The sequence below is a fragment of the Lithobates pipiens genome, unplaced genomic scaffold (genome assembly GCF_037356315.1).
Source record: "Lithobates pipiens isolate NorthernLeopardFrog02 unplaced genomic scaffold, aLitPip1_a1.2 Scaffold_35, whole genome shotgun sequence".
NCBI lineage: Eukaryota > Metazoa > Chordata > Amphibia > Anura > Ranidae > Lithobates > Lithobates pipiens.
Window position 1 is genome coordinate 1,737,046 of NW_027507811.1, and position 23,986 is coordinate 1,761,031.

General features: G+C 48.7%; 2 protein-coding genes across 3 annotated transcripts in view; both read right to left on the reverse strand.

Moving 5' to 3' along the window:
* Positions 1-23,986, reverse strand: part of LOC143955431 (uncharacterized) — a 74,092-nt gene that overhangs the window by 3,248 nt on the left and 46,858 nt on the right. The gene's annotated exons all lie outside the window — the stretch shown is intronic.
* LOC143956062 (uncharacterized) lies at positions 4,926-13,429 on the reverse strand. Of its 2 annotated transcripts, XM_077466189.1 has the most exons (4): positions 13,305-13,429; positions 5,704-6,953; positions 5,418-5,624; positions 4,926-5,277 (listed from the first exon to the last, which is right to left on the reverse strand). In XM_077466189.1, exons 3-4 carry the CDS (start codon positions 5,550-5,552, stop codon positions 5,092-5,094), a joined length of 321 nt encoding a protein of 106 aa, XP_077322315.1. In that variant the 5' UTR covers positions 5,553-5,624; positions 5,704-6,953; positions 13,305-13,429; the 3' UTR covers positions 4,926-5,091. The 2 variants fall into 2 exon arrangements, 1 of the variants encoding a protein (XP_077322315.1); XR_013269823.1 differs by lacking the exon at positions 5,418-5,624 and having other exon boundaries at positions 5,157-5,277.

Genomic DNA, 23,986 nt, shown 5'->3' on the forward strand with positions numbered 1-23,986 from the left:
TAGAACTGATTGCTGTATAAATGACAATGGTCCCAAAAATGTGTCAAAAATGTCCGATGTGTCCGCCACAATGTCGCAGTCACAATAAAAATCGCTGATCGCCGCCATTACTAGTAAAAAAATAATAATAAAAAATTATTAATAAAAATGCCATAAAACTATCCCCTATTTTGTAAACTTTTGCGCAAACCAATCAATAATCGCTTATTGCGATTTTTTTTTACCAAAAATATGTAGAAGAATACGTATCGGCCTAAACTGAGGGAAAAAAATGTTTTTTTATATATTTTTGGGGATATTTATCATAACAAAAAGTAAAAAATAATGCGTTTTTTTCAAAATTGTCGCTCTATTTTTGTTTATAGCGCAAAAAATAAAAACCGCAGGAGGTGATCAAATACCACCAAAATAAAGCTCTATTTGTGGGGGGAAAAAAGGACGTCAATTTTGTTTGGGAGCCACGTCGCACGACCGCGCAGTTGTCAGTTAAAGCGACGCAGTGTCGAATCGCAAAAAATGGTCTGGTCTTTGACCAGCAAAATGGTCCGGTCTGTAAGTGGTTAATACGGAAATATTGTACATGCTTATATTTGTAGGCATATTTTTGTAAGCTACAAGTTGTGTTGTATTGTGTATCCTACAGTTGTATGTGCACCTTTCCTGGTTAGTAAAGCATTGATACACTTACAGAAGTCTAAGCTTCCTTGGTTTTACCGTAAGAACCTTTAATAGCTATAGACGAAAAGCCTAACATTGGGGGCTCGTCCGGGATTTGTGCTAAAATCTCAACTGAAGCAGACCTGTTTTTTTGTGGGGTTTTGTTGCTTGTGCTGGGGGAGAAAAAAAATGTTGCATACATTGTATAGGAAGAGTAAGGCTGCAAAGGTTTCTGGTGTCTAGGAGGACTTGAAGGCGGGCACCCTTTCTGGACTTGGCATGGAGTCTCTGCTCTTTCCTCAGATTTTAGTCTCAAAAGTTTTGGGTTCAGTAAGGGAGAGATGTAGGCAGTTGCTGTGTTTGGTTTGCACTTCCTGCATGCTCTACATATTGAATCTGAAAAGAGGGAAAAGGCAGAATTAGAAAGCGATTTGGCACGGGGCCCCAAGGGCCACCAGCCCATGCCTGGGACTTTTAGCAATTCCAGAGACTGGGGATTTCATTGACTTTTCTGTAGAGGAGGAACCACCTAGTGAACCCCCAGCAGAAGTACTGGCAGCAGGACAGAATACCGCAGACCCCTGCTCCACACTCGTGGCAGTTTCAGAGGGCCAAGGTGGTTTCATTGACTTTTCTGTAGAGAAGGAACCACCTAGTGAACCCCCAGCAGAAGTACTGGCAGCAGGACAGAATACCGCAGACCCCTGCTCCACACTTGTGGCAGTTTCGGAGGGCCAAGGTGGTTTCATTGACTTTTCTGTAGAGGAGGAACCACCTAGTGAACCCCCAGCAGAAGTACTGGCAGCAGGACAGAATACCGCAGACCCCTGCTCCACTCTCGTGGCAGTTTCGGAGGGCCAAGGTGGTTTCATTGACTTTTCTGTAGAGGAGGAACCACCTAGTGAACCCCCATCAGAAGTACTGGCAGCAGGACAGAGCACTGCAGACCCCTGCTCCACTCTCGTGGCAGTTTCAGAGGGCCAAGGTGGTTTCATTGACTTTTCTGTAGAGGAGGAACCACCTAGTGAACCCCCAGCAGAAGTACTGGCAGCAGGACAGAATACTGCAGACCCCTGCTCCACACTTGTGGCAGTTTCGGAGGGCCAAGGTGGTTTCATTGACTTTTCTGTAGAGGAGGAACCACCTAGTGAACCCCCAGCAGAAGTACTGGCAGCAGGACAGAATACTGCAGACCCCTGCTCCACACTCGTGGCAGTTTCGGAGGGCCAAGGTGGTTTCATTGACTTTTCTGTAGAGGAGGAACCACCTAGTGAACCCCCAGCAGAAGTACTGGCAGCAGGACAGAATACTGCAGACCCCTGCTCCACTCTCGTGGCAGTTTCAGAGGGCCAAGGTGGTTTCATTGACTTTTCTGTAGAGGAGGAACCACCTAGTGAACCCCCAGCAGAAGTACTGGCAGCAGGACAGAATACTGCAGACCCCTGCTCCACTCTCGTGGCAGTTTCAGAGGGCCAAGGTGGTTTCATTGACTTTTCTGTAGAGGAGGAACCACCTAGTGAACCCCCAGCAGAAGTACTGGCAGCAGGACAGAGTACTGCAGACCCCTGCACCACTCTCGTGGCAGTTTCAGAGGGCCAAGGTGGTTTCATTGACTTTTCTGTAGAGGAGGAGCCACCTAGTGAACCCCCAGCAGAAGTACTGGCAGCAGGACAGAATACTGCAGACCCCTGCTCCATACTCGTGGCAGTTTTGGAGTGGTTCTTCTTCCCCAGTGGATTTCAGAGAGGCAGGGAGGGGGAGCAGCCATTCCCCCTCCCCAACAAGGATTCGTGGCACCTGGGAGACATTACCAGAGAAAGGGAGTCCCAGCAGCAGACGCCACCCCAGAATGATGACACCAACCCAGCTGAAGCACTAGCAACTGGACAGAGGGTCCAAGACCTCTGCCCCACACCTGCGACAGTTCTGGAGGCCCAGGGTGAGGAGGTGGTGGTCACTCCTGAGCAGCAGATAAAGATCCAGGGGGAGAAGGGAGAGGAGGTTGTCATCTTCCCTCCCTAACACTCAGCCACAGTGGAGGAAACTGGGGATTTCATTGACTTTTCTGTAGAGGAGGAACCACCTAGTGAACCCCCAGCAGAAGTACTGGCAGCAGGACAGAATACTGCAGACCCCTGCTCCACACTAGTGGCAGTTTCGGAGTGGTTCTTCTTCCCCAGTGGATTTCAGAGAGGCAGGGAGGGGGAGCAGCCATTCCCCCTCCCCAACAAGGATTCGTGGCACCTGGGAGACATTACCAGAGAAAGGGCATCCCAACAGCAGACAGTACCCCAGAATGATGACACCAACCCAGCTGAAGCACTAGCAACCGGACAGAGGATCCAAGACCTCTGCCCCACACCTGTGGCAGCTCTGGAGGCCCAGGGTGAGGAGGTGGTGGTCACTCCCGAGCAGCAGATCAGGATCTAGGGGGAGAAGGGACGACAAAGGTCGTTGTCTTCCCTCCCCAGCAGTTAGCAAGAGTGGATGTCGTGAGCGCTGAAGCGCTAACAGGGCAGAATGCTACTGGCCTCTGCACACAACAATCCACTCCGCAGGAGTTTTCGGGTAGAGAATGCGATCGTCACCTCACAACTGCAGCTTGAGCTGATATCGGTGGATGGGACTGCGGTTTCCACTGACACAACCCCAGAAAATGGTCCAACACTGGGACAGGTGGATATCAGCCATGCTCTGCAAGCACTGGAGGATTTTTATCTAGCAAAAGTGGATGGGACTTCAGTCTCCACCTATATACCCCAGCGATGCTGGGCAGTCGGCCCAGATCCCCAACAGCATGATGGACTGAGCCAAGCCACCCAGTCTTCTCCCCAGCAGCGGCATGTTTCCCAAGGGAGGCAGAGGTTGGCTGGGGGAGTAATGCTCCGTTTGGGACAATGTGTTTGGGGTACTGTGTGGGTACAGGCATTGTGGTTACTGGAACTACGGGATAACTTCTAAGTCAAGCCATTTGGGGTCTCCTTCTGTGTTAGTCTTCTGGCAAAAGGCGAGATGTGTGACGGGAGTCACTTTAGGCGGGGGAGCTTGTGGAACCCAGCTTGCCTTGGAGAGCTCTGTAAACTCCTTGTCCAGCTCCCCTGACCCTCCTACATGTAAGTTACCCTGTGTCTATTAGGGGCACAAGGTGACCAAGAAATCCAGTCTGATCTGCACCAATCAGACTCAATATACAACCACACTGGAATATTGTATACATAAATATATATATATATATATATATATATATATATATATATATATAGTCTTATATACTGTTGTAGATTGTTTGAGGTGTGGCTGTATCCCATTGTTCTATTGTTTGTGTCTGCCTTGGGAGCAACCTATTATGGCATGTACATGTCTATATGGATTTGCTGTGAGGGGGGAGGGGGGGGAATTCCTCCAAAAGCTCTCACTGCTGATAGGACAGTCTACTGATGAGAAGTTTGAATACACCTGTGTCATGCTACTGGTGGAGGTGAAGTCTACCCCGCCCTGTGTCATTATGCAATGGGGAGGGGGGGGGGGGTTATCCTCTGAGTGTATATCTATGTACCAGTGTTCAAATAAACAATTCATGTTCCAGCTTTGCAGCCAAACGAGTCCTGCCTAGTTCTTGGTTGTAATATGTGGCTATAATATCTAATATCTCTATTTAGACTGGAAGATATATATAAGGGAAGCACTCAAGTGGAGCGTAGGACGTTCCATTACAGGGGGATTATAGGACGAGTGTCCCCTCCCCCTCTATCACTCATTGCCATCTTCCCAACACAAGAAGTCCTGCACTTCCTTATTTAGTCCATGATTTAGTCATGAATAACAGCGGGGCTGAGCCCCACCAGAGGTCAGAGAGTGAGGATGGGGGGAGAACAACCAAGATGAAGACTGGACTGATCCTGAAGACCCCCATCATTGGGTTATTGACTCCTCCCACATTATCACTTTCTCTTGAAGGTTCCAAAGTTGTAGGATGTTATCACATTATTATCAACATGTACAAGTCTGTCCTCCAATCACATCATCCGATATAAAATGTCCAGCTGGTAGGAAATGGGTGTAACAAAAGAGAATACATATTATGTGTATATATATAGAAGTGGGGGGAGGGGAGAGAGCAGAAGTCAGGAGTATGTAATGTACAACATACAGTATATAGTGCAGGGGTCAGGAGTATGTAATGTACAACATACAGTATATAGTGCAGGGGTCAGGAGTATGTAATGTACAATAAACTGAACAGCCATGCCATCATGACCACCCGCCTAATGAGTTTTGCCCCCAGAATCTCCATAAATCCAGTCTAGATACATAAATTGTGTCGGCAGCACAGAGAAGGAAGATTATCGGAGAGAAATCCAGGAATACAGGACGGGGAACACAGCTCAGGAAAGTGACCAGGGGATTACAGGCTGATATCACCCAGCCCCCGCCCTACTCTGGACCAATCAGTGAGCAGTATGGGTGGAGGAATGGATTTGGTGTTAATGACCCACCTGTATTTGGTGGCTCCCTCATATCCTTGCGGCTTTCTGAAAACTCTTCCATCACTCCATACTCCTCATCCTCCTCTTTATACTCTTCTTTGACAATAATATTAAAATCCTCAAGATTTGCACTCTGAAATAAAAATAAAATATTTATTGGAACATTTATGCCTCTGTATAAACCTTAACTAATAATCTTAACTAACTTAACTAGTAACAATGCAGATAATGTACAGATCCTAATGATACTATCAGTGATTGTTCCTCATCTACCTGATGATGGTGGGGGATGGTGTGACCTTCCTGTGTGGAATCCTGGGAATACAGAGGACGGGGACATCTCTCTGGTGGCTTCCGGGTATTTGGTGGCCCCATCATATCCTTGTGTCCTTCAGAAACCTCCTCCATCACTCCATACTCCTCATCCTCCTCTTTATACTCTTCTTTGACAACAATATTGTAATCCCCGAGGTTTCCACTCTGAATATATAATAAAACATTCATTGTAACAAACATGCTGTGTATAAATCATAAGTACCAATAATTGTTCCTCACCTACCTGATGATGGTGGGGGATGGTGTGATCTTCCTGTGTGGAATCCCGGGAATACAGAGGACGGGGACATCTCTCTGGTGGGTTCCCATTACTGGATCCATCTGTAGGAAACACACACACTGACTGAATACATTGTTTCTATGTGTTTATCAGATGATGGGGGATCTAGGTGGAGCCTCCGTACTGCTCTCTCCTTTACAATAAAGTCTCCTCTTACCCGGTGATGTGAGGGGTGGCTGATTGGCCATCATGACGTCCTTGTAGAGATCCTTGTGTCCTTCTAAATACTCCCACTCCTCCATGGAGAAATAGACAGTGACATCCTGACACCTTATAGGAACCTGACACACACAATGATACAGTCACCATCCAGACACAAGGTTATTGTGATATAAAATGGTCCTGAAGAGCTCTAGTTTCCTATTAATGTATGGAGGTGTCAACCACAAATGTACCTAAGATCCTCCTCACCTCTCCGGTCAGGTCTGTGTTTTATTAATGGAGATAAGAGTGATGTCATGTGACCTCCCAGAATCCTCCTCACCTCTCCGGTCAGGTCTGTGTTTTATTAATAGAGATAAGAGTGATGTCATGTGACCTCCCAGAATCCTCCTCACCTCTCTGGTCAGGTCTGTGTATTATTAATAGAGATAAGAGTGATGTCATGTGACCTCCCAGAATCCTCCTCACCTCTCCGGTCAGGTCTGTGTTTTATTAATAGAGATAAGAGTGATGTCATGTGACCTCCCAGAATCCTCCTCACCTCTCCGGTCAGGTCTGTGTTTTATTAATAGAGATGAGAGTGATGTCATGTGACCTCCCAGAATCCTCCTCACCTCTCCGGTCAGGTCTGTGTATTATTAATAGAGATAAGAGTGATGTCATGTGACCTCCTCCCAGAATCCTCCTCACCTCTCCGGTCAGGTCTGTGTTTTCCCTCACCTTCCCCCATAGGGGGAGAAGAAAGGTTTCACATTTCTTAAGATTCAAAAGTTTGTGTATATATGAGAATGAAAGTTCTTTATATTACAATATTTCTTGAATAGGATATTAATAAGACCATCGGGTTTTCAATTAAAATAATATACATACTGATTGATGTAGTATTTGACCCAGATGTTATATTGTATACGTTTAATGTTTTCACACACATTGTTCTTACCCCCTCCTCAGGAATGTCAATGCATAGAGGACTGAACAACCCCCATCCTTGGGTGAGAAGTGGGAGGGAAGCTACGTCTTATTAGAAGAGTCTGTAGGACAAAAAGAGGAACGTTAAACCAGCCCTTTTTAAAGATAAAGTGGGGGGTCAGATTTTAGGAGTAAAAGCTAGGAAGAGAAGCACAGTTAGACTGATTCAGGCAGACATTGAGGGAAGCTGCCACAGCTTCACACACACACACACACACACACACACACACACACAAAGACACACATCTGATTCAATCTTCATCTTAAGAAATAATTACATTATTGATGTTATTTTTACGTTTTACATTTTGATATTGTTCTTGTAATATTTTGCCTTTTTATTATTAAATCATTTTTTGAGTTTGTACACAAGAACGGAACGGATTTTCTTGGAACTTTCCTCATCAATATAATTGACAGAATATCGGTAATAATACCATAAATAACGGTATTTTAACATGATCTTTAACGATCATGTCATATTTTATACAAATCTTGGGGTGTAGGATTGAGATCCCATTAACCTTATGGCCTCTTTCCTAATACACCTTGCAGATTAGAGAGTTTGGCAGTTATTTCAATTATTGTAGTCATTGCTTTGATATGTTCATAACATGTATGTGTTTATAGATGAAATTTATGGGTTATATTACTGCTATCAATTATTGTTTTTATCTTGATAATCGTGGTCCTATTGGACAAAAATAAACATATTTATATTTATACTATTGATAGTTGGTTGTCCCTGAGACTGCATGCTTCATACAAAGTCCCACCTGCCCTTATTGTCCCCCCTTTTCCCATATTTGTCAATAGATAAGGATGGAGGTTAATTGGTCTTGACCTCATATAAAGTCCCAAACAACTGTTTTCTTTTCAAGGTAAAAGTTCTAGTTGGTGGTGAAAAGGAGGGTTCTGGTAAAATAAAAGTCTCGGATCATTCAGTTAACCAAAAGGTTTTGATAGAACAAATAGCTTTTTAGGGGGAGGTCAGTCACCATATTCTATGCTCTAAGGGTAAGTAGACTTGGAAGGTCTTGGGCGGCTTGGAAGTAGACTTGGAAGGTCTTGGGTGACTTGGAAGGTCTTGGGCGACTTGGAAGTAGACTTGGAAGGTCTTGGGCGACTTGGAAGTAGACTTGGAAGGTCTTGGGCGACTTGGAAGTAGACTTGGAAGGTCTTGGGTGACTTGGAAGGTCTTGGGCGACTTGGAAGTAGACTTGGAAGGTCTTGGGCGACTTGGAAGGTCTTGGGCGACTTGGAAGTAGACTTGGAAGGTCTTGGAAGCAGAATTGGAAGGTCTTGGGCAACTTGGAAGTAGACTTGGAAGCTCTTGGGCAACTTGGAAGGTCTTGGGCAATTTTAGGGACCCCATGCTGGAGACCTGGGGGGGCGAGTAGACTGTTTCCTCCAATGCTAAACAGGAGCATACAGCATTGATACGGGTAGAAGTGATATCCTCAACCAAAAGGAGGGTTCTGGTAAAATAAAAGTCTCGGATCGTTCAGTTAACCAAAAGGTTTTGATAGAACAAATAGCTTTTTAGGGGGAGGTCAGTCACCATATTCTATGCTCTAAGGGTAAGTAGACTTGGAAGGTCTTGGGCGACTTGGAAGTAGACTTGGAAGGTCTTGGGCGACTTGGAAGTAGACTTGGAAGGTCTTGGGTGACTTGGAAGGTCTTGGGCGACTTGGAAGTAGACTTGGAAGGTCTTGGGCGACTTGGAAGTAGACTTGGAAGGTCTTGGGCGACTTGGAAGGTCTTGGGCGACTTGGAAGTAGACTTGGAAGGTCTTGGAAGCAGAATTGGAAGGTCTTGGGCAACTTGGAAGTAGACTTGGAAGCTCTTGGGCAACTTGGAAGGTCTTGGGCAATTTTAGGGACCCCATGCTGGAGACCTGGGGGGGGCAAGTAGACTGTTTCCTCCAATGCTAAACAGGAGCATACAGCATTGATACGGGTAGAAGTGATATCCTCAACCACTTCCCACCTGTGGACGTCATATGACATCCTGGACTTGAAGTGGCTACATCTGGTTGATGGCGGCACCTACAGGCATCACCTGGATATCTTTATTTTCGGCTGGCGATTCTCTCCAACATAAATGAAAAGGGTTTCTGATATGGAGAACTCAAGGAAGGTGTGCCACATCCCAAATGTTTTCAAGGAACAAGGAAGAACCCCCTACGAGTATGGCTTTACCGGCACTACCACATATACAAACAGTGTTTGAAAGAATATCAAATATATATTGAAAAACACATATAGAATATTGCACCTGAACTTGGATGTATAAATACAAAAAACACAAAGAAAAGATATGGCTTCCTGAACCCAGGTTTAGGAAGCCATATCTTTTCTTTGCATTTTTTGTATATGTGGTAGTGCCGGTAAATTCACACTCATAGGGGGTTCCTCCTTGTTCCTCTCTAACATAAAAGCCATCCTAGCAGCTGATTAGCAGCTGGATTGCTTTTACAGGCAGCAGGATGGACCGTTTTTTTTTTTCTACCACCACCCATCTGCGCCTCTCTGGGCTCTCCTGTCTGATAGGAGAACCATGTCCTGTGGTCTGATGAGACCAAGATAAATGTATTTGGTGTCAGATGGTGACAAGCGTGTGTGGGGGCAACCAGGTGAGGAGGACAAAGACAAGTGTGTCTTGTCTACAGTCAGGCATGGTGGTGGGGGTGTCATGGTCTGGGGCTGCATGAGTGCTGCCGGCACTGGGGGGCTACAGATCATTGAGGGGACCATGAATGCCAACATGTACTGTGACATACTGAAGCAGAGCATGATCCCCTCCCTTCAGAGACTGGGCCGCAGGGCAGTATTCCAACATGATAACCACCCCAAACACACCTCCAACACCACCACTGCCTTGCTAAAGAAGCTGAGGGTGAAGGTGATGGACTGGCCAAGTATGTTTCCAGACCTAAACCCTATTGATCATCTGTGGGACATCCTCACATGGAAGGTGGAGGAGCGCAAGGTCTCCAACATCCACCAGCTCCGTGATGTCATCATGGGGGAGGGGAAGAGGACTCCAGTGACAACCTGTGAAGCTCTGGTGAACTCCAAGCCCTAGAGGGTTAAGGCAGTGCTGGAAAATAATGGAGGCCACACAAAATATTGACACTTTGGCCACTTAGGGGTGTACTGACTTTTGTTTCCAGCGGTTTAGATATTAATGGCTGTGTGTTGAGTACTCACTACTTTACATTGTAGACAGGTGTCATTTCTTCAGTGTTGTCACATGAAAAGAGAGAAGAAAAGATTTACACACATGTGAGGGGTGTACTAACTTTTGTGAGATACTGCACAAGTGTACATACATACATACATACATACAGGTAGGATCCAGTGCCCGAAGGAAACAGGATCCAGTGCCTGAAGAGACAGGATCCAGTACCCGAAGAGACAGGATCCAGTACCCGAAGAGACAGGATCCAGTACCCGAAGAGACAGGATCCAGTACCCGAAGAGACAGGATCCAGTACCCGAAGAGACAGGATCCAGTACCCGAAGAGACAGGATCCAGTACCCGAAGAGACAGGATCCAGTACCCGAAGAGACAGGACCCAGTACCCGAAGAGACAGGATCCAGTACCCGAAGAGACAGGATCCAGTACCCGAAGAGACAGGATCCAGTACCCGAAGAGACAGGATCCAGTACCCGAAGAGACAGGACCCAGTACCCGAAGAGACAGGATCCAGTACCCGAAGAAACAGGACCCAGTACCCGAAGAAACAGGACCCAGTACCCGAAGAAACAGGATCCAGTGCCCGAAGAGACAGGACACAGTACCCGAAGAGACAGGATCCAGTACCTGAAGAAACAGGACCCAGTACCCAAAGAGACAGGATCCAGTACCTGAAGAAACAGGACCCAGTACCCGAAGAGACAGGATCCAGTACCTGAAGAGACAGGATCCAGTACCCGAAGAGACAGGATCCAGTACCCGAAGAGACAGGATCCAGTACCCGAAGAGACAGGATCCAGTACCCGAAGAGACAGGATCCAGTACCCGAAGAAACAGGACCCAGTACCCGAAGAAACAGGACCCAGTACCCGAAGAAACAGGACCCAGTACCCGAAGAAACAGGATCCAGTACCCGAAGAGACAGGACACAGTACCCGAAGAGACAGGACCCAGTACCCGAAGAAACAGGATCCAGTACCCGAAGAGACAGGACCCAGTACCCGAAGAGACAGGACCCAGTACCCGAAGAGACAGGATCCAGTACCCGAAGAAACAGGACCCAGTACCCGAAGAAACAGGACCCAGTACCCGAAGAAACAGGATCCAGTGCCCGAAGAGACAGGACACAGTACCCGAAGAGACAGGATCCAGTACCTGAAGAAACAGGACCCAGTACCCAAAGAGACAGGATCCAGTACCTGAAGAAACAGGACCCAGTACCCGAAGAGACAGGATCCAGTACCTGAAGAGACAGGATCCAGTACCCGAAGAGACAGGATCCAGTACCCGAAGAGACAGGATCCAGTACCCGAAGAGACAGAATCCAGTACCCGAAGAGACAGGATCCAGTACCCGAAGAAACAGGACCCAGTACCCGAAGAAACAGGACCCAGTACCCGAAGAAACAGGACCCAGTACCCGAAGAAACAGGATCCAGTACCCGAAGAGACAGGACACAGTACCCGAAGAGACAGGATCCAGTACCCGAAGAGACAGGATCCAGTACCCGAAGAGACAGGATCCAGTACCCGAAGAGACAGGATCCAGTACCCGAAGAGACAGGATCCAGTACCCGAAGAGACAGGACCCAGTACCCGAAGAGACAGGACCCAGTACCCGAAGAAACAGGATCCAGTACCCGAAGAGACAGGATCCAGTACCCGAAGAGACAGGATCCAGTACCCGAAGAGACAGGATCCAGTACCCGAAGAGACAGGACCCAGTACCCGAAGAGACAGGATCCAGTACCCGAAGAAACAGGACCCAGTACCCGAAGAAACAGGACCCAGTACCCGAAGAAACAGGATCCAGTGCCCGAAGAGACAGGACACAGTACCCGAAGAGACAGGATCCAGTACCTGAAGAAACAGGACCCAGTACCCAAAGAGACAGGATCCAGTACCTGAAGAAACAGGACCCAGTACCCGAAGAGACAGGATCCAGTACCCGAAGAGACAGGATCCAGTACCCGAAGAGACAGGATCCAGTACCCGAAGAGACAGGATCCAGTACCCGAAGAGACAGGATCCAGTACCCGAAGAGACAGGATCCAGTACCCGAAGAGACAGGATCCAGTACCCGAAGAGACAGGATCCAGTACCCGAAGAAACAGGATCCAGTACCCGAAGAGACAGGATCCAGTACCCGAAGAGACAGGATCCAGTACCCGAAGAGACAGGATCCAGTACCCGAAGAGACAGGATCCAGTACCCGAAGAAACAGGACCCAGTACCCGAAGAAACAGGACCCAGTACCCGAAGAAACAGGACCCAGTACCCGAAGAAACAGGATCCAGTACCCGAAGAGACAGGACACAGTACCCGAAGAGACAGGATCCAGTACCTGAAGAAACAGGACCCAGTACCCGAAGAAACAGGATCCAGTACCCAAAGAAACATTAAAGCCTGACCCCGCATCTTTATCCAAATGGGGTCAGGGTAGGGTTCCCTCAAGGCTCAGCTGAGGAGTCAACCAATCTGGAAGCTGCAAAATGAGATGCGGTGGCTGTGGTGAAGCCAGGAGAAGAAGCATCTGAAGTTGACCACACATCAGTAGAACTTTGAAAATTTTGGTTCAATTTTCTAATGGTTAGTGAGGCGAAATCAGCCTTCGTTTTCGATCCATAGTGGACAAGAAGATCTGAAGGAGCAGGACGGAATGTTTTTCTCAAATGAACAAAAATCTATCTGTGGATGTGGTTTTTACTTCAGAAATATTGTACATAGTAATGTAATGAAACCCATTTAATTCACTCAGAAAAAAAAACGTACATATCGTAATGAAGCCCCAAACGTCTGGGATTCCGTTCAAATAGCGAGTCTGGATGAAACTCGCTTTCAAATGAAATGAGCTGATTCGACGATGGCAGGAAAATCGTTTTCTGAAGAAGGACTGTTTTACGATTGCTGGAAAGAAACCCTGAATGTCCATCTGCAGAAAGAAAAACCTTGAGAGGAAAGAGGCGGGTCCTCTCAGAAGGGATGGATTGACGAGTCAAAACTGGTGGAACAAACGAGACATCTCCAAAATGAAGAGAAGGTTCCGGCCCCATAAGTACGGGAATAATAAGTAGGGGGTAATCTAGGTTCCCACACTATATATGTGTGTATTATCATTTGCTGGAGATAAAAGACATCACAGTGACTATGGAGGAAGAGGACGGACATGACGGGGGGTTACTGGGTGTAAATAGAAGATAAGATCTTATTACCTCCTCTGCTGCCAGTCCCAACAATGTCTCCTCGCTACTTCGTACCTCATGGACCGTCTCGTCTTTACCTGACGTCACTTCCTGTCTGTACCTGACATCACTTCCTGTCTTCCATAGAGACTTCCCATCTGGGTAGAAGTGAGAAGATCACCACCGTGTGGAGCTCAGAGGAACTGCAGCAACCCCCGAGAAACGTCTCGTAGGGGTTGATTTTTCCAAAAGGCAAATATACTGAGCACTTTGCAAGTGCAGTTACTTCTCAGAGCTTAGTAAATTAGGTGAAGCTTGACTTTGCAAATAATACCCAATCGCAAATAAAAAAAAAAATACAAGAACATTTTTGCTTCCACATGATTGGATGATGGATATCAGTAGAGCTTTGCTTCATGCTGTGTGTGTATGTTCTGTATATCCTTATAGATGGGGTTTTCTCCACTCCCACCAATGGGGGATAGATATTCACAATGTTACCAAAAGTATTGGGACGCCTGCCTTTACACGCACATGAACTTTAATGGCATCCCAGTCTTAGTCCGGAGAGTTCAATATTGAGTTGGCTCTGCCCTTTGCAGCTATAACAGCTTCAACTCTTCTGGGAAGGCCGTCCACAAGGTTTAGGAGGGTGTCTATGGGAATGTTTGGCTATTCTTCCAGAAGGGCATTCCACAGGCGGTGGTCTCAGCGGGGGGCATTGGTAGTTTAAAAAAACGATTAGATAATCACCTGAACAACCGCAACATACAGGGATATACAATGTAACACTGACATATAATCACACACATGGGTTGGACTTGATGGACTTGTGTCTTTTTTCAACCTCACCTTCTATGTAACTATGTGAGGCCAGGCACTGATGTTGGATGAGAAGGCTTGGCTCGCAATCTCCGCTCTAGCATGGAGCCCGAGTGAAGAACTGTGAAACTCCTCCTCGGCTCCATGCTACAGTCATGGTAATTGGAGCTGTCAGGGGCACTTCTGCTGGAAAAAAGCACAGGAATATATAGTATTCTGTATTTGTAAGAGAGCTGGGGGCTGGGGCACTAGTAAGAGCAAGGCTTGGGGGAACTCATTTCTGGCATCTCCAGCACCGCATGTATGCAATGGCAAGGGGTACTAGAGTGTGCTGGAGGGTCTATTGTTGCTGGGTGGATATTTTGTTGCTTGGGGGGGGTCTATTGTTGTTGACTGCAGGGGATCTATGTTATTGCTTTTCTTGTTGTCAGTGTCAAATTCAATACAAATTTCTTCCATGCAAATTACTTGGTTCTATATTCCTTATAATGGGTGGTAATGAGAGGTGGGTAGGGGTGGAAACAAGGGGCGGTGCTTTAAGGTGGGTAGGTGGCGGATACAAGGGGTAATTTGGAAGGGGGAGTACCTGCACCTGTTCCTCAAGAAAAAAAAAAACCCTGAGTAAGAGAGGAGGGGGGCATTGGTGAGAGAGATGGGGGGTATTAGTAAGGGAGGAGGAGGGGCGTTGGTGAGAGAGCTGGGGGGGCATTGGTAAGGAAGCTGAGGGGGCATTAGTGATAGAGCTGGGGGGGCATTAGTGAGGGTTAAGGGGCATTAGTGAGAGAGCTAGCGGGGCATTAATGAGAGTTGGGGGGGCATTAGTGAGAGAGCTGGGGAGCATTGGTGAGAGCTGGGGGGCATTAGTAAGAGAGCTGGGGGGCATTAGTGAGGGCTGGGAGGGAATTGGTGAAAGAGCTGGGGGGTATTGGCGAGAGAGCTGAAGGGCATTAATGAGAGCTGGGGGGCATAAGTGAGAGCTGGGGGCATTGGTGAGAGAGCTGGAGGGGGCATTGGTGAGAAAGCTGAGGGGGGAATTGGTCAGAGAGCTGGGGGGCAATGGTGAGAGAGCTGGGGAGCATTGGTGAGAGCTGGGGGGCATTAGTAAGAGAGCTGGGGGCATTAGTGAGGGCTGGGAGGGAATTAGTGAAAGAGCTGGGGGGTATTGGCGAGAGAGCTGAAGGGCATTAATGAGAGCTGGGGGGCATAAGTGAGAGCTGGGGGCATTGGTGAGAGAGCTGGAGGGGGCATTGGTGAGAAAGCTGAGGGGGGAATTGGTCAGAGAGCTGGGGGGCAATGGTAAGAGAGCTGGGGGGCATTGGTGAGAGCTGGGGGGCATTGGTCAGAGAGCTGGGGGGCATTGGTGAGACAGCTGGGGGCATTGGTGAGAGAGCTGGGGGCATTAATGAGAGCTGAAGGGTATAAGTGAGATCTGGGGAGAATTGGTGAGAGAGCTGGAGGGGGCATTGGTGAGAAAGCTGAGGAGGGCATTGATCACAGAGCTGGGGGGCAATGGTAAGAGAGCTGGGGGCATTGGTGAGAGATGGGGGCATTGGTGAGAGAGCTGGGGGGCATTAGTGAGAGAGCTGGGAGGCATTGGTCTGAGAGCTGAGGGGGCATTGGTCAGAGAGCTGGGGGGGCATTGGTCAGAGAGCTGGGGGGCATTGGTCAGAGAGCTGGGGGGCATTGGTGAGAGAGCTGGGGGCATTAATGAGAGCTGAAGGGTATAAGTAAGATCTGGGGGGCATTGGTGAGAGAGCTGGAGGGGACATTGATGAGAAAGATGAGGGGGCATTGGTCAGAGAGCTGGGGGGCAATGGTGAGAGAGCTGACGGGGCATTGGTCAGAGAGATGGGGGGCATTGGTCAGAGAGCTGGGGGGGGCAATGGTGAGAGAGCTGGGGGGCAATGTTGAGAAAGTTGAGGGGCATTGGAGAGAGAGCTGGGGGCATTGGTGAGAGAGCTGAGGGGCAATGGTGAGAGAGCTGGGGGGCATGGTTGAGAAAGCTGGGGAGCATAGGTGAGAGAGGTGAGGGGCAATGGTGAGAGCTGGGGGCACTGTTGAGAGAGCTAGGGAGGCAATGGTGAGAGAGTTGGGGGGCATTGATGAGAGAGCTGGGGGGCATTGGTGAGAAAGCTGGGGGGACATTGGTCAGAGAGTTAGGGGCATTGGTAAGAGAGCTGAGGGAGCATTAGTGAGAGAGCTGGGGGGCATTGGTGAGAGCTGGGGGGCATTGATGAGAGAGCTGGGGGGCATTGGTCAGAGAGCTGAGGGGGCATTGGTCAGAGAGCTGGGGGGCATTGGTGAGAGAGCTGGGGGCATTGGTGAGAGAGCTGGGGGGCATTGGTGAGAGAGCTGGGGGGCAATGGTGAGAGAGCTGGGGGCATAGGTGAGAAAGCTGGGGGCATAGGTGAGAGAGCTGGGGACCAATGGTGAGACCTGGGGGCATTGGTGAGAAAGCTGGGGGGGGCAATGGTCAGAGTGCTGGGGGGCATTGGTGAGAGAGCTGAGGGGGCATTAGTGAGAGAGCTTTGGGGGGCAATGTTGAGAGAGCTGGGAAGGCAATGGTGAGAGAGTTGGGGGGCATTGGTGAGAGAGCTGGGGGGCATGGATGAGAAAGCTGGGGCATAGGTGAGAGAGCTGGTTGCAATGGTGAGAGTTGGGGGCATTGGTGAGAACCTCCATGAGGCCTCATGGAAGACCTAACCGGACTGTTATGATCTTCTTCCGTTCCTTCTCTCTCATATTTGTGTGCCATTTGTTGTTAGACGTACGGAGTACGAGACGATTGTTCGCTGCTCTGCTAAGTGATCTTTTCTCTTTGTTGTTTTCAAAATAACTAATAAAAACTATTGAAACAGAAGTAGTGGGCGGAGGTTGGGAGGAGCTGCTTGGCATATTTATGAGGTCCTGACCAATCCCCAGCAGAAAGCGGCTGTAAGAGGGCCTATGTTCCTCATAAATATGCATGGGTCAGGCCAGCAGGGGCAGTTGGGTGAAAGAAGGAGCTGGGGTTCTGAAGAAGCTGTCGGTGGACCTTGAGGGTGCCCCCTCGTCTGAGGGGAAGGGGGTGACCTCGGGCCTGGTTCTTGGACGGACCCTCTACAACACACGGAGGATATCCTTCCTGGAGGTACGGGGGCAAGGAAGGCACAGCAGGAGAGAGTCGGCACGTCTGGGAGATCTCTTGAGGAGTCAGCTGGGTGGGCTGGTAAGCTTTTCAGTCTGGAGAGGACTGTGGAGAAGTTAGCCAGGAGGGCAAGTGAAAGGGGCAGCAAACTATTAAACACGTACAATAGGGACTCTCGAGGCACACACAGTTATATGCTGAAATGGGAACAGGCTCGTTGGGAAGAGCTCGACAACGAACGGTGGCAGATCATATGGTCCTGGGCAGCCAAAAGTTTTATTTGTACCCTTTTGCAAGGAAAATACATATAAAATGGTATTCTTCGGGTACATGACTTCCACCCGCCTACGTGACGGATACTCATCCAGTTTCGGATTGTTGCCGGAGGTGTCGTAGAGACGGTGGCACTTTCCTTCACATCTCTTGGCAATGCCCATCTTTGCAACCATACTGGCGCTCGGTCCAAAATCTCCTCCACCGACTATTCAATGTTGATGTTCCCCTCCACCCAAAAATGTATTTTTTAGGGCTATCCCCCCCCCCCCCCCCCCCAAATTACAGAGATTAGCCAAGAAACTTACATAGTCCACATAAGTTGGACTTGGTGGACTTGTGTCTTTTTTCAACCTCACCTACTATGTAACTGACCAGTCACATCTTAACAGTGGCCAGATGCTTGATGGTTCTCCAATGGAAAAGGCAAACACTGCTGACTTGGACTGAGCTTTATGCTAGGAAAGTTGTTCAGATGTTTAGCCATGTTCGACTCTTCGTGACTTCATGGACCATGGCACGCCAAGCTTTTACAGTAGGTCCTCCATGTCATGGTTATGCAGTGATCTTCCTGTTTGCTTACCTCCCCTCATGTGTTCAGCCTAAGAGGCCAGCCACTTCCACCTGGTGGTTTTTATAACCTCTCCTCTAAGCATGGCTCCACCCCAGGCCCTATCAGGGAGCCCTATATTAACCTGTGCACTGCAAGCCAACAGTGCTGATCAACCATTGTGTATTCCTTTGTGTGTTTAGCTTCCTGTTACCTGCCGTGTGCTCTTCTGTTGTTCCGTTACCGACTTTGGCGTGTCCTTGACTATCCCTGTTTGCCTGTGTTCCTGACCTTTTGGCGTGTCCCCGACTATTCCTGTCTGCTTGTGGCCCCGACCTTGGCTTTGTCCCTCACTATCCCTATCCTCCTGTTGCCTACTGTGGGTGTGAGCTGGGGGACCCTGGGGGTCGCGACCTGGAGCCAGTTGCAGCCAAGTCCATCCTCACCACTAGAGGCGCTGGTGAACACCTGCTGGCTCTTAGACTCCGCGCCCCAGGGAATCTTACGCTCTAACCCCAGTGGGATCTGTCTCCCGTCTGCAGCAGTCAGCCGTAGGGTCCACAACCTTGCGGTGCACTCCTGATCCCTACGGTGTGCATCTGTCACCTCGCCTCAAGGTGACCCGACACTCCACTGTCTCCCAGAACTTGCTTAACTCCATGTTCATTGTGTCGATGGTGCTATTCTGTCGACCTCTTCTTCTTTTTCCTTCCATGTTTCCCAGCATCAGGGTCTTTTCCAACGAGTCTTCTCTTCGTGTTAGGTGGCCAAAGTATATTCAGGTTTCAGCTTCAGGATCTGTCCTTCCAGTGAATATTCAGGGTCGATTTTCTTCAAGATTGACTGGTTTGATCTTCTTGCCGTCCAAAGGGACATTCAAAAGTCTTCTCCAACACCATAGCTCAAAAGCATCAATTCTTCGGCATTCAGCCTTCCTTATGGTCCAACTTTCACAGCCATAGTTTACTACTGGGAATACCATAGCTTTGACTATACGCCACTTTATCGGTAAGGCGTGTCATTGCTGGGCTCAGCTCTTCCTTCTCAGAGCTGGGCCGCTCAGCTATCGGCTAATTGCCAGCTCCTATCTCTCTCCACAAGTGCTCAGCTGTTGATGATCTCCTGCTCGTCAGTCCAGCCTAATTAAGCCGTTCAGCCCAGTGGATCTCTGCCTTCGCCTTGGTCAACATCACAAGAAACTATCTCCTGCATTCCTTTTTAACCACTTCAATACAGGGCACTTAAACACCTTCCTGCCCAGACCAATTTTGAGCTTTCAGCACTGTCGCACTTTGAATGACAATTGCGCGGTCGTGCTACACTGTACCCAAATGAAATTTTTATCATTTTTTTCCCACAAATAGAGCTTTCTTTTGGTGGTATTTGATCACCTCTACGGTTTTTATTTTTTGCGCTACAAATAAAAAAATACCGAAAATTTTGAAAAAACTAATGTTTTTTTTTGTTTCAGTTTCAAAACTTTGTAAATAAGTACGTTTTCTCCTTCACTGATGGGGCTACACTGATGGGCACTGATAAGGCGGCACTGATGGGCACCAATGAAGTGGCACTGATAGGCGGCACGGATGGGCGACACGGACGGACACTGATAGGTGGCACAAATTGGCACTGATAGCTGGCACGGATGGGCGGCACGGATGGGCATGGATAGGCGGCACAGGTGGGCATGGATAGGCGGCACAGGTGGGCATGGATAGGCGGCACAGGTGGGCAATCATAGGCGGCACAGGTGGGCACTCAGGCGGCACAGGTGGGCACTCATAGGCGGCACAGGTGGGCACTCATAGGCGGCATCGGTGTTATACTATAGTAATGGATGCCAATCAGTGCCAAACAATAATGCATGGCAATCAGTGATGCCCATTATAAGCACTGATTGGCATCCATTATGGGCACTGATTGGCACCCATTGTGCTGACTGGCATCCCTGGTGGTCTAGGGAGGATTATGACCTTTATTACCTTTTCCCTGGTGGTCTGGTGGCGTCCCTGGTGGTCCAGTGTGGGCATCCTCGGGGGGGCTGTGCTGATAATCGATCAGCACAGACCCCCCCTGTCAGAGGAGCAGCCGATCGTCTCTCCTCTACTCGCGTCTGACAGACGCGAGTGAGGGAAAGCCGATCACCGGCTCTTCCCATTTACACTGTGATCAGCCGTGATTGGACACGGCTGATCACATGGTAAAGAGTCTCCGTCTGAGACTCTTTACCGAGATCGTAGTTGCCGGGTGTCAGACTGACACCCCGCAACAACGATCGCCGCGATGCGCGCCCCCGGGGGCGCGCAGCGGCTCATAATCCTGATCACGTCATATGACGTCCGGTCAGGATTATGAAACCACTTTGCCGCCGTCAATTGCCTATAGGGCGGGCGGCAAGTGGTTAAAGACTTGCTTTGCTGACATCCCTTCTGGCTCCAGATCCTGCTTGCTGTTCCACTACATTGATCCCTGACTTCTGGCTTGGCTGACTATCCGCTCCGGTTCCTGAACTCTGGCTATGTTTTGACTACGTTTGTTCTTTTTACTTTTATCATTAACCACTTGCTTACTGGGCACTTAAACCCCCCTCCTGCCCAGACCAATTTTCAGCTTTCAGCGCTGATGCACTTTGAATGACAATTACGCAGTCATACAACACTGTACCCAAATGACATTTTTATCATTTTTTTCCCACAAATAGAGCTTTCTTTTGGTGGTATTTAATCACAGTTGGGAGTTTTATTTTTTGCTAAACAAACAAAAAAAGATGCAAAAAAAAATAAAAATCATGTTTAATAGTTTGTTATATAATTTTGCAAACAGGTCATTTTTCTCCTTCATTGAAATGCGTTGATGAGGCGGCACTGATAGGCTGCACTGGTGGGCACTGATAGGCACAGTTCAGGTGGCACTAATAGGCACAGATAAGGTGGCACCGATAGGCACAGATAAGGCGGCACTGATGGGCACAGATAAGGCGGCACTGATGGGCAAAGATAAGATAGCACTGATGGGTGGCACAGATGGGTGGCACTGATAGGTACCACTGATAGATGGGACTGATGGGCACTGATAGGTGGCTCTGATAGGTGGCACTGCTGGGCGTCACTGATGGGCACTGGTAGATGACACTGATGGGCACGGATATGTGGCACTGAGGTGCAGCACTGTTGTTGAGGCAGATTGTGGGCACTGATAGGTGGCACTATGGGCACTGATGGGTGGCACTTTTTTTCATATTTAGGTGGCACTGGCAGGGGGCAGGTGGGCACTGATGAGCTGGCCGTGATCGGGACTGAAGTCCCTCTCATGGCCGCCGGTGATCGGCTTTTTTTTTTCTCCTCGCGCTGTTAGCCGATTACCGGCTCTGTTGTGTCACATGATCAGCTGTCATTGGCTGACAGCTGATCACGTGGTAAGGGTCGGGATCGACCCCCTGCTCCGATCTGTGATCAGGCGAGTCTCATAGACTCGCTGATCACAGAGCGTGCCGCGCGCTCCCCTCAGGGGGCGCGCAGGCCGCTCGTGCACGGGACGACGTCAGTAGACGTAGTCCCGGCAAAGCAGGTCCGCGCTGTAGCCGTCATTCGGCTATGGCGCGGATCTCCAGTGGTTAAACAAGTGTGATTTAACTGTACTTCTGTCTGGGTCTGATTTCATGGTTTCTGACAGTGTGATGTCTCCGCTTTTTATAACCTCGTCTAGGTTTGACATTGCTTTTCCTCCCGAGAAGCAAGCGTCTCTTAATTTCATGGCCACGGTCATCGTCTGCCGTGATCTTGGAGCCTAGGAAGATCAAATCTGTCACTGTTTCCGTTTCTTCTCCTTCGATTTGCCAAGGAGTGATGGGACCAGTTGCCAAGATCTTAATTTTCTTAATGTTCAATTTCAGGTCAGCTTTTGCGCTCTCCTCTTCCGCCTTCATTAAGAGACCCTTTAGTTCTTCTTCACTTTCTGCCACCAGTGTGGTTGATGACATTTCTCCCGGCTATCTTAATTCCGGCTTGTGATTCGTCGATCCTTGGCACTTGACATGATGCTAAGATTAAAGTTGTGGAAATTATCCCTAACGGCACGTCTGGCTGATAAAGTCACCATAACAGGAGATAGTCTCTGTGATGTTGACCAAGGCGAAGGCAGAGATGCACTGGGCTGAACGGCTTAAGTAGGCTGGACTGACGAGCAGGATATCATCAACAGCTCAGTAACTGTGGAGAGAGATAGGAGCTGGCAATTAGCCGATAGCTGAGCGGCCAGCTCTGAGAAGGAAGGGCTGAGCCCAACCCTGACATGCCCTACCGACAAAGTGCCGTATAGTCAAAGCTATGGTATTCCCAGTAGTAAACTATGGCTGTGAAAGTTGGACCATAAGGAAGGCTGAATGCCGAAGAATTGATGCTTTTGAGCTATGGTGTTGGAGAAGACTCTTGAATGTCCCTTTGGACGGCAAGAAGATCAAACCAGTCAATCTAGAAGAAAATCGACCCTGAATATTCACTGGAAGGACAGATCCTGAAGCTGAAACCTGAGTACTTTGGCCACCTAACGCGAAGAGAAGACTCGTTGGAAAAGACCCTAAGGTCACCATGCGGTTTGGATACCCTGGCATCTCAGAGAGCTTCTAAAGGCCCTTTCCCGTTTGTGGTAAGACTCGTTGGAAAAGACCCTGAGGTCACCATGCGGTTTGGAAAGCCTGGCATCTCAGAGAGCTTCTAAAGACCCTTTCCCGCTTGTGGTAAGACTCGTTGGAAAAGACCCTGAGGTCACCATGCGGTTTGGATACCCTGGCATCTCAGAGAGCTTCTAAAGACCCTTTCCCGTTTGTGGTAAGACTCGTTGGAAAAGACCCTAAGGTCACCATGCAGTTTGGATACCCTGGCATCTCAGAGAGCTTCTAAAGACCCTTTCCCGTTTGTGGTAAGACTCGTTGGAAAAGACCCTGAGGTCACCATGCGGTTTGGATACCCTGGCATCTGAGAGAGCTTCTAAAGGCCCTTTGCCGTTTGTGGTAAGACTCGTTGGAAAAGACCCTGAGGTCACCATGTGGTTTGGATACCCTGGCATCTCAGAGAGCTTCTAAAGACCCTTTCCCGTTTGGGTAAGACTCATTGGAAAAGACCCTGAGGTCACCATGCAGTTTGGATACCCTGGCATCTCAGAGAGCTTCTAAAGACCCTTTCCCGTTTGTGGTAAGACTCGTTGTAAAAGACCCTGAGGTCACCATGCGGTTTGGAAAGCCTGGCATCTCAGAGAGCTTCTAAAGGCCCTTTCCCGTTTGTGGTAAGACTCGTTGGAAAAGACACTGAGGTCACCATGCGGTTTGGATACCCTGGCATCTCAGAGAGCTTCTAAAGACCCTTTCCCGTTTGTGGTAAGACTCGTTGGAAAAGACCCTGAGGTCACCATGTGGTTTGGATAGCCTGGCATCCCAGAGAGCTTCTAAAGACCCTTTCCCGTTTGTGGTAAGACTCGTTGGAAAAGACCCTGAGGTCACCAATGCGGTTTGGATACCCTGGCATCTCAGAGAGCTTCTAAAGGCCCTTTCCCGTTTGTGGTAAGAGTCGTTGGAAAAGACCCTGAGGTCACCATGCGGTTTGGATAGCCTGGCATCTCAGAGAGCTTCTAAAGACCCTTTCCCGTTTGTGGTAAGACTCGTTGGAAAATACCCTGAGGTCACCATGTGGTTTGGATACCCTGGCATCTCAGAGAGCTTCTAAAGACCCTTTCCCGTTTGGGTAAGACTCATTGGAAAAGACCCTGAGGTCACCATGCAGTTTGGATACCCTGGCATCTCAGAGAGATTCTAAAGACCCTTTCCCGTTTGTGGTAAGACTCGTTGTAAAAGACCCTGAGGTCACCATGCGGTTTGGAAAGCCTGGCATCTCAGAGAGCTTCTAAAGGCCCTTTCCCGTTTGTGGTAAGACTCGTTGGAAAAGACAC

Coding starts and splice junctions, on each gene's coding strand:
- LOC143956062 (XM_077466189.1), bottom strand. CDS start 5,552: ATGGAGGAGGTTTCTGAAGGACACAAGGATATGATGGGGCCACCAAAT. Junction 5,278..5,417: donor CCATCCCCCACCATCATCAG/GTAGATGAGGAA, acceptor TTTTTATTTCAG/AGTGCAAATCTTGAGGATTT.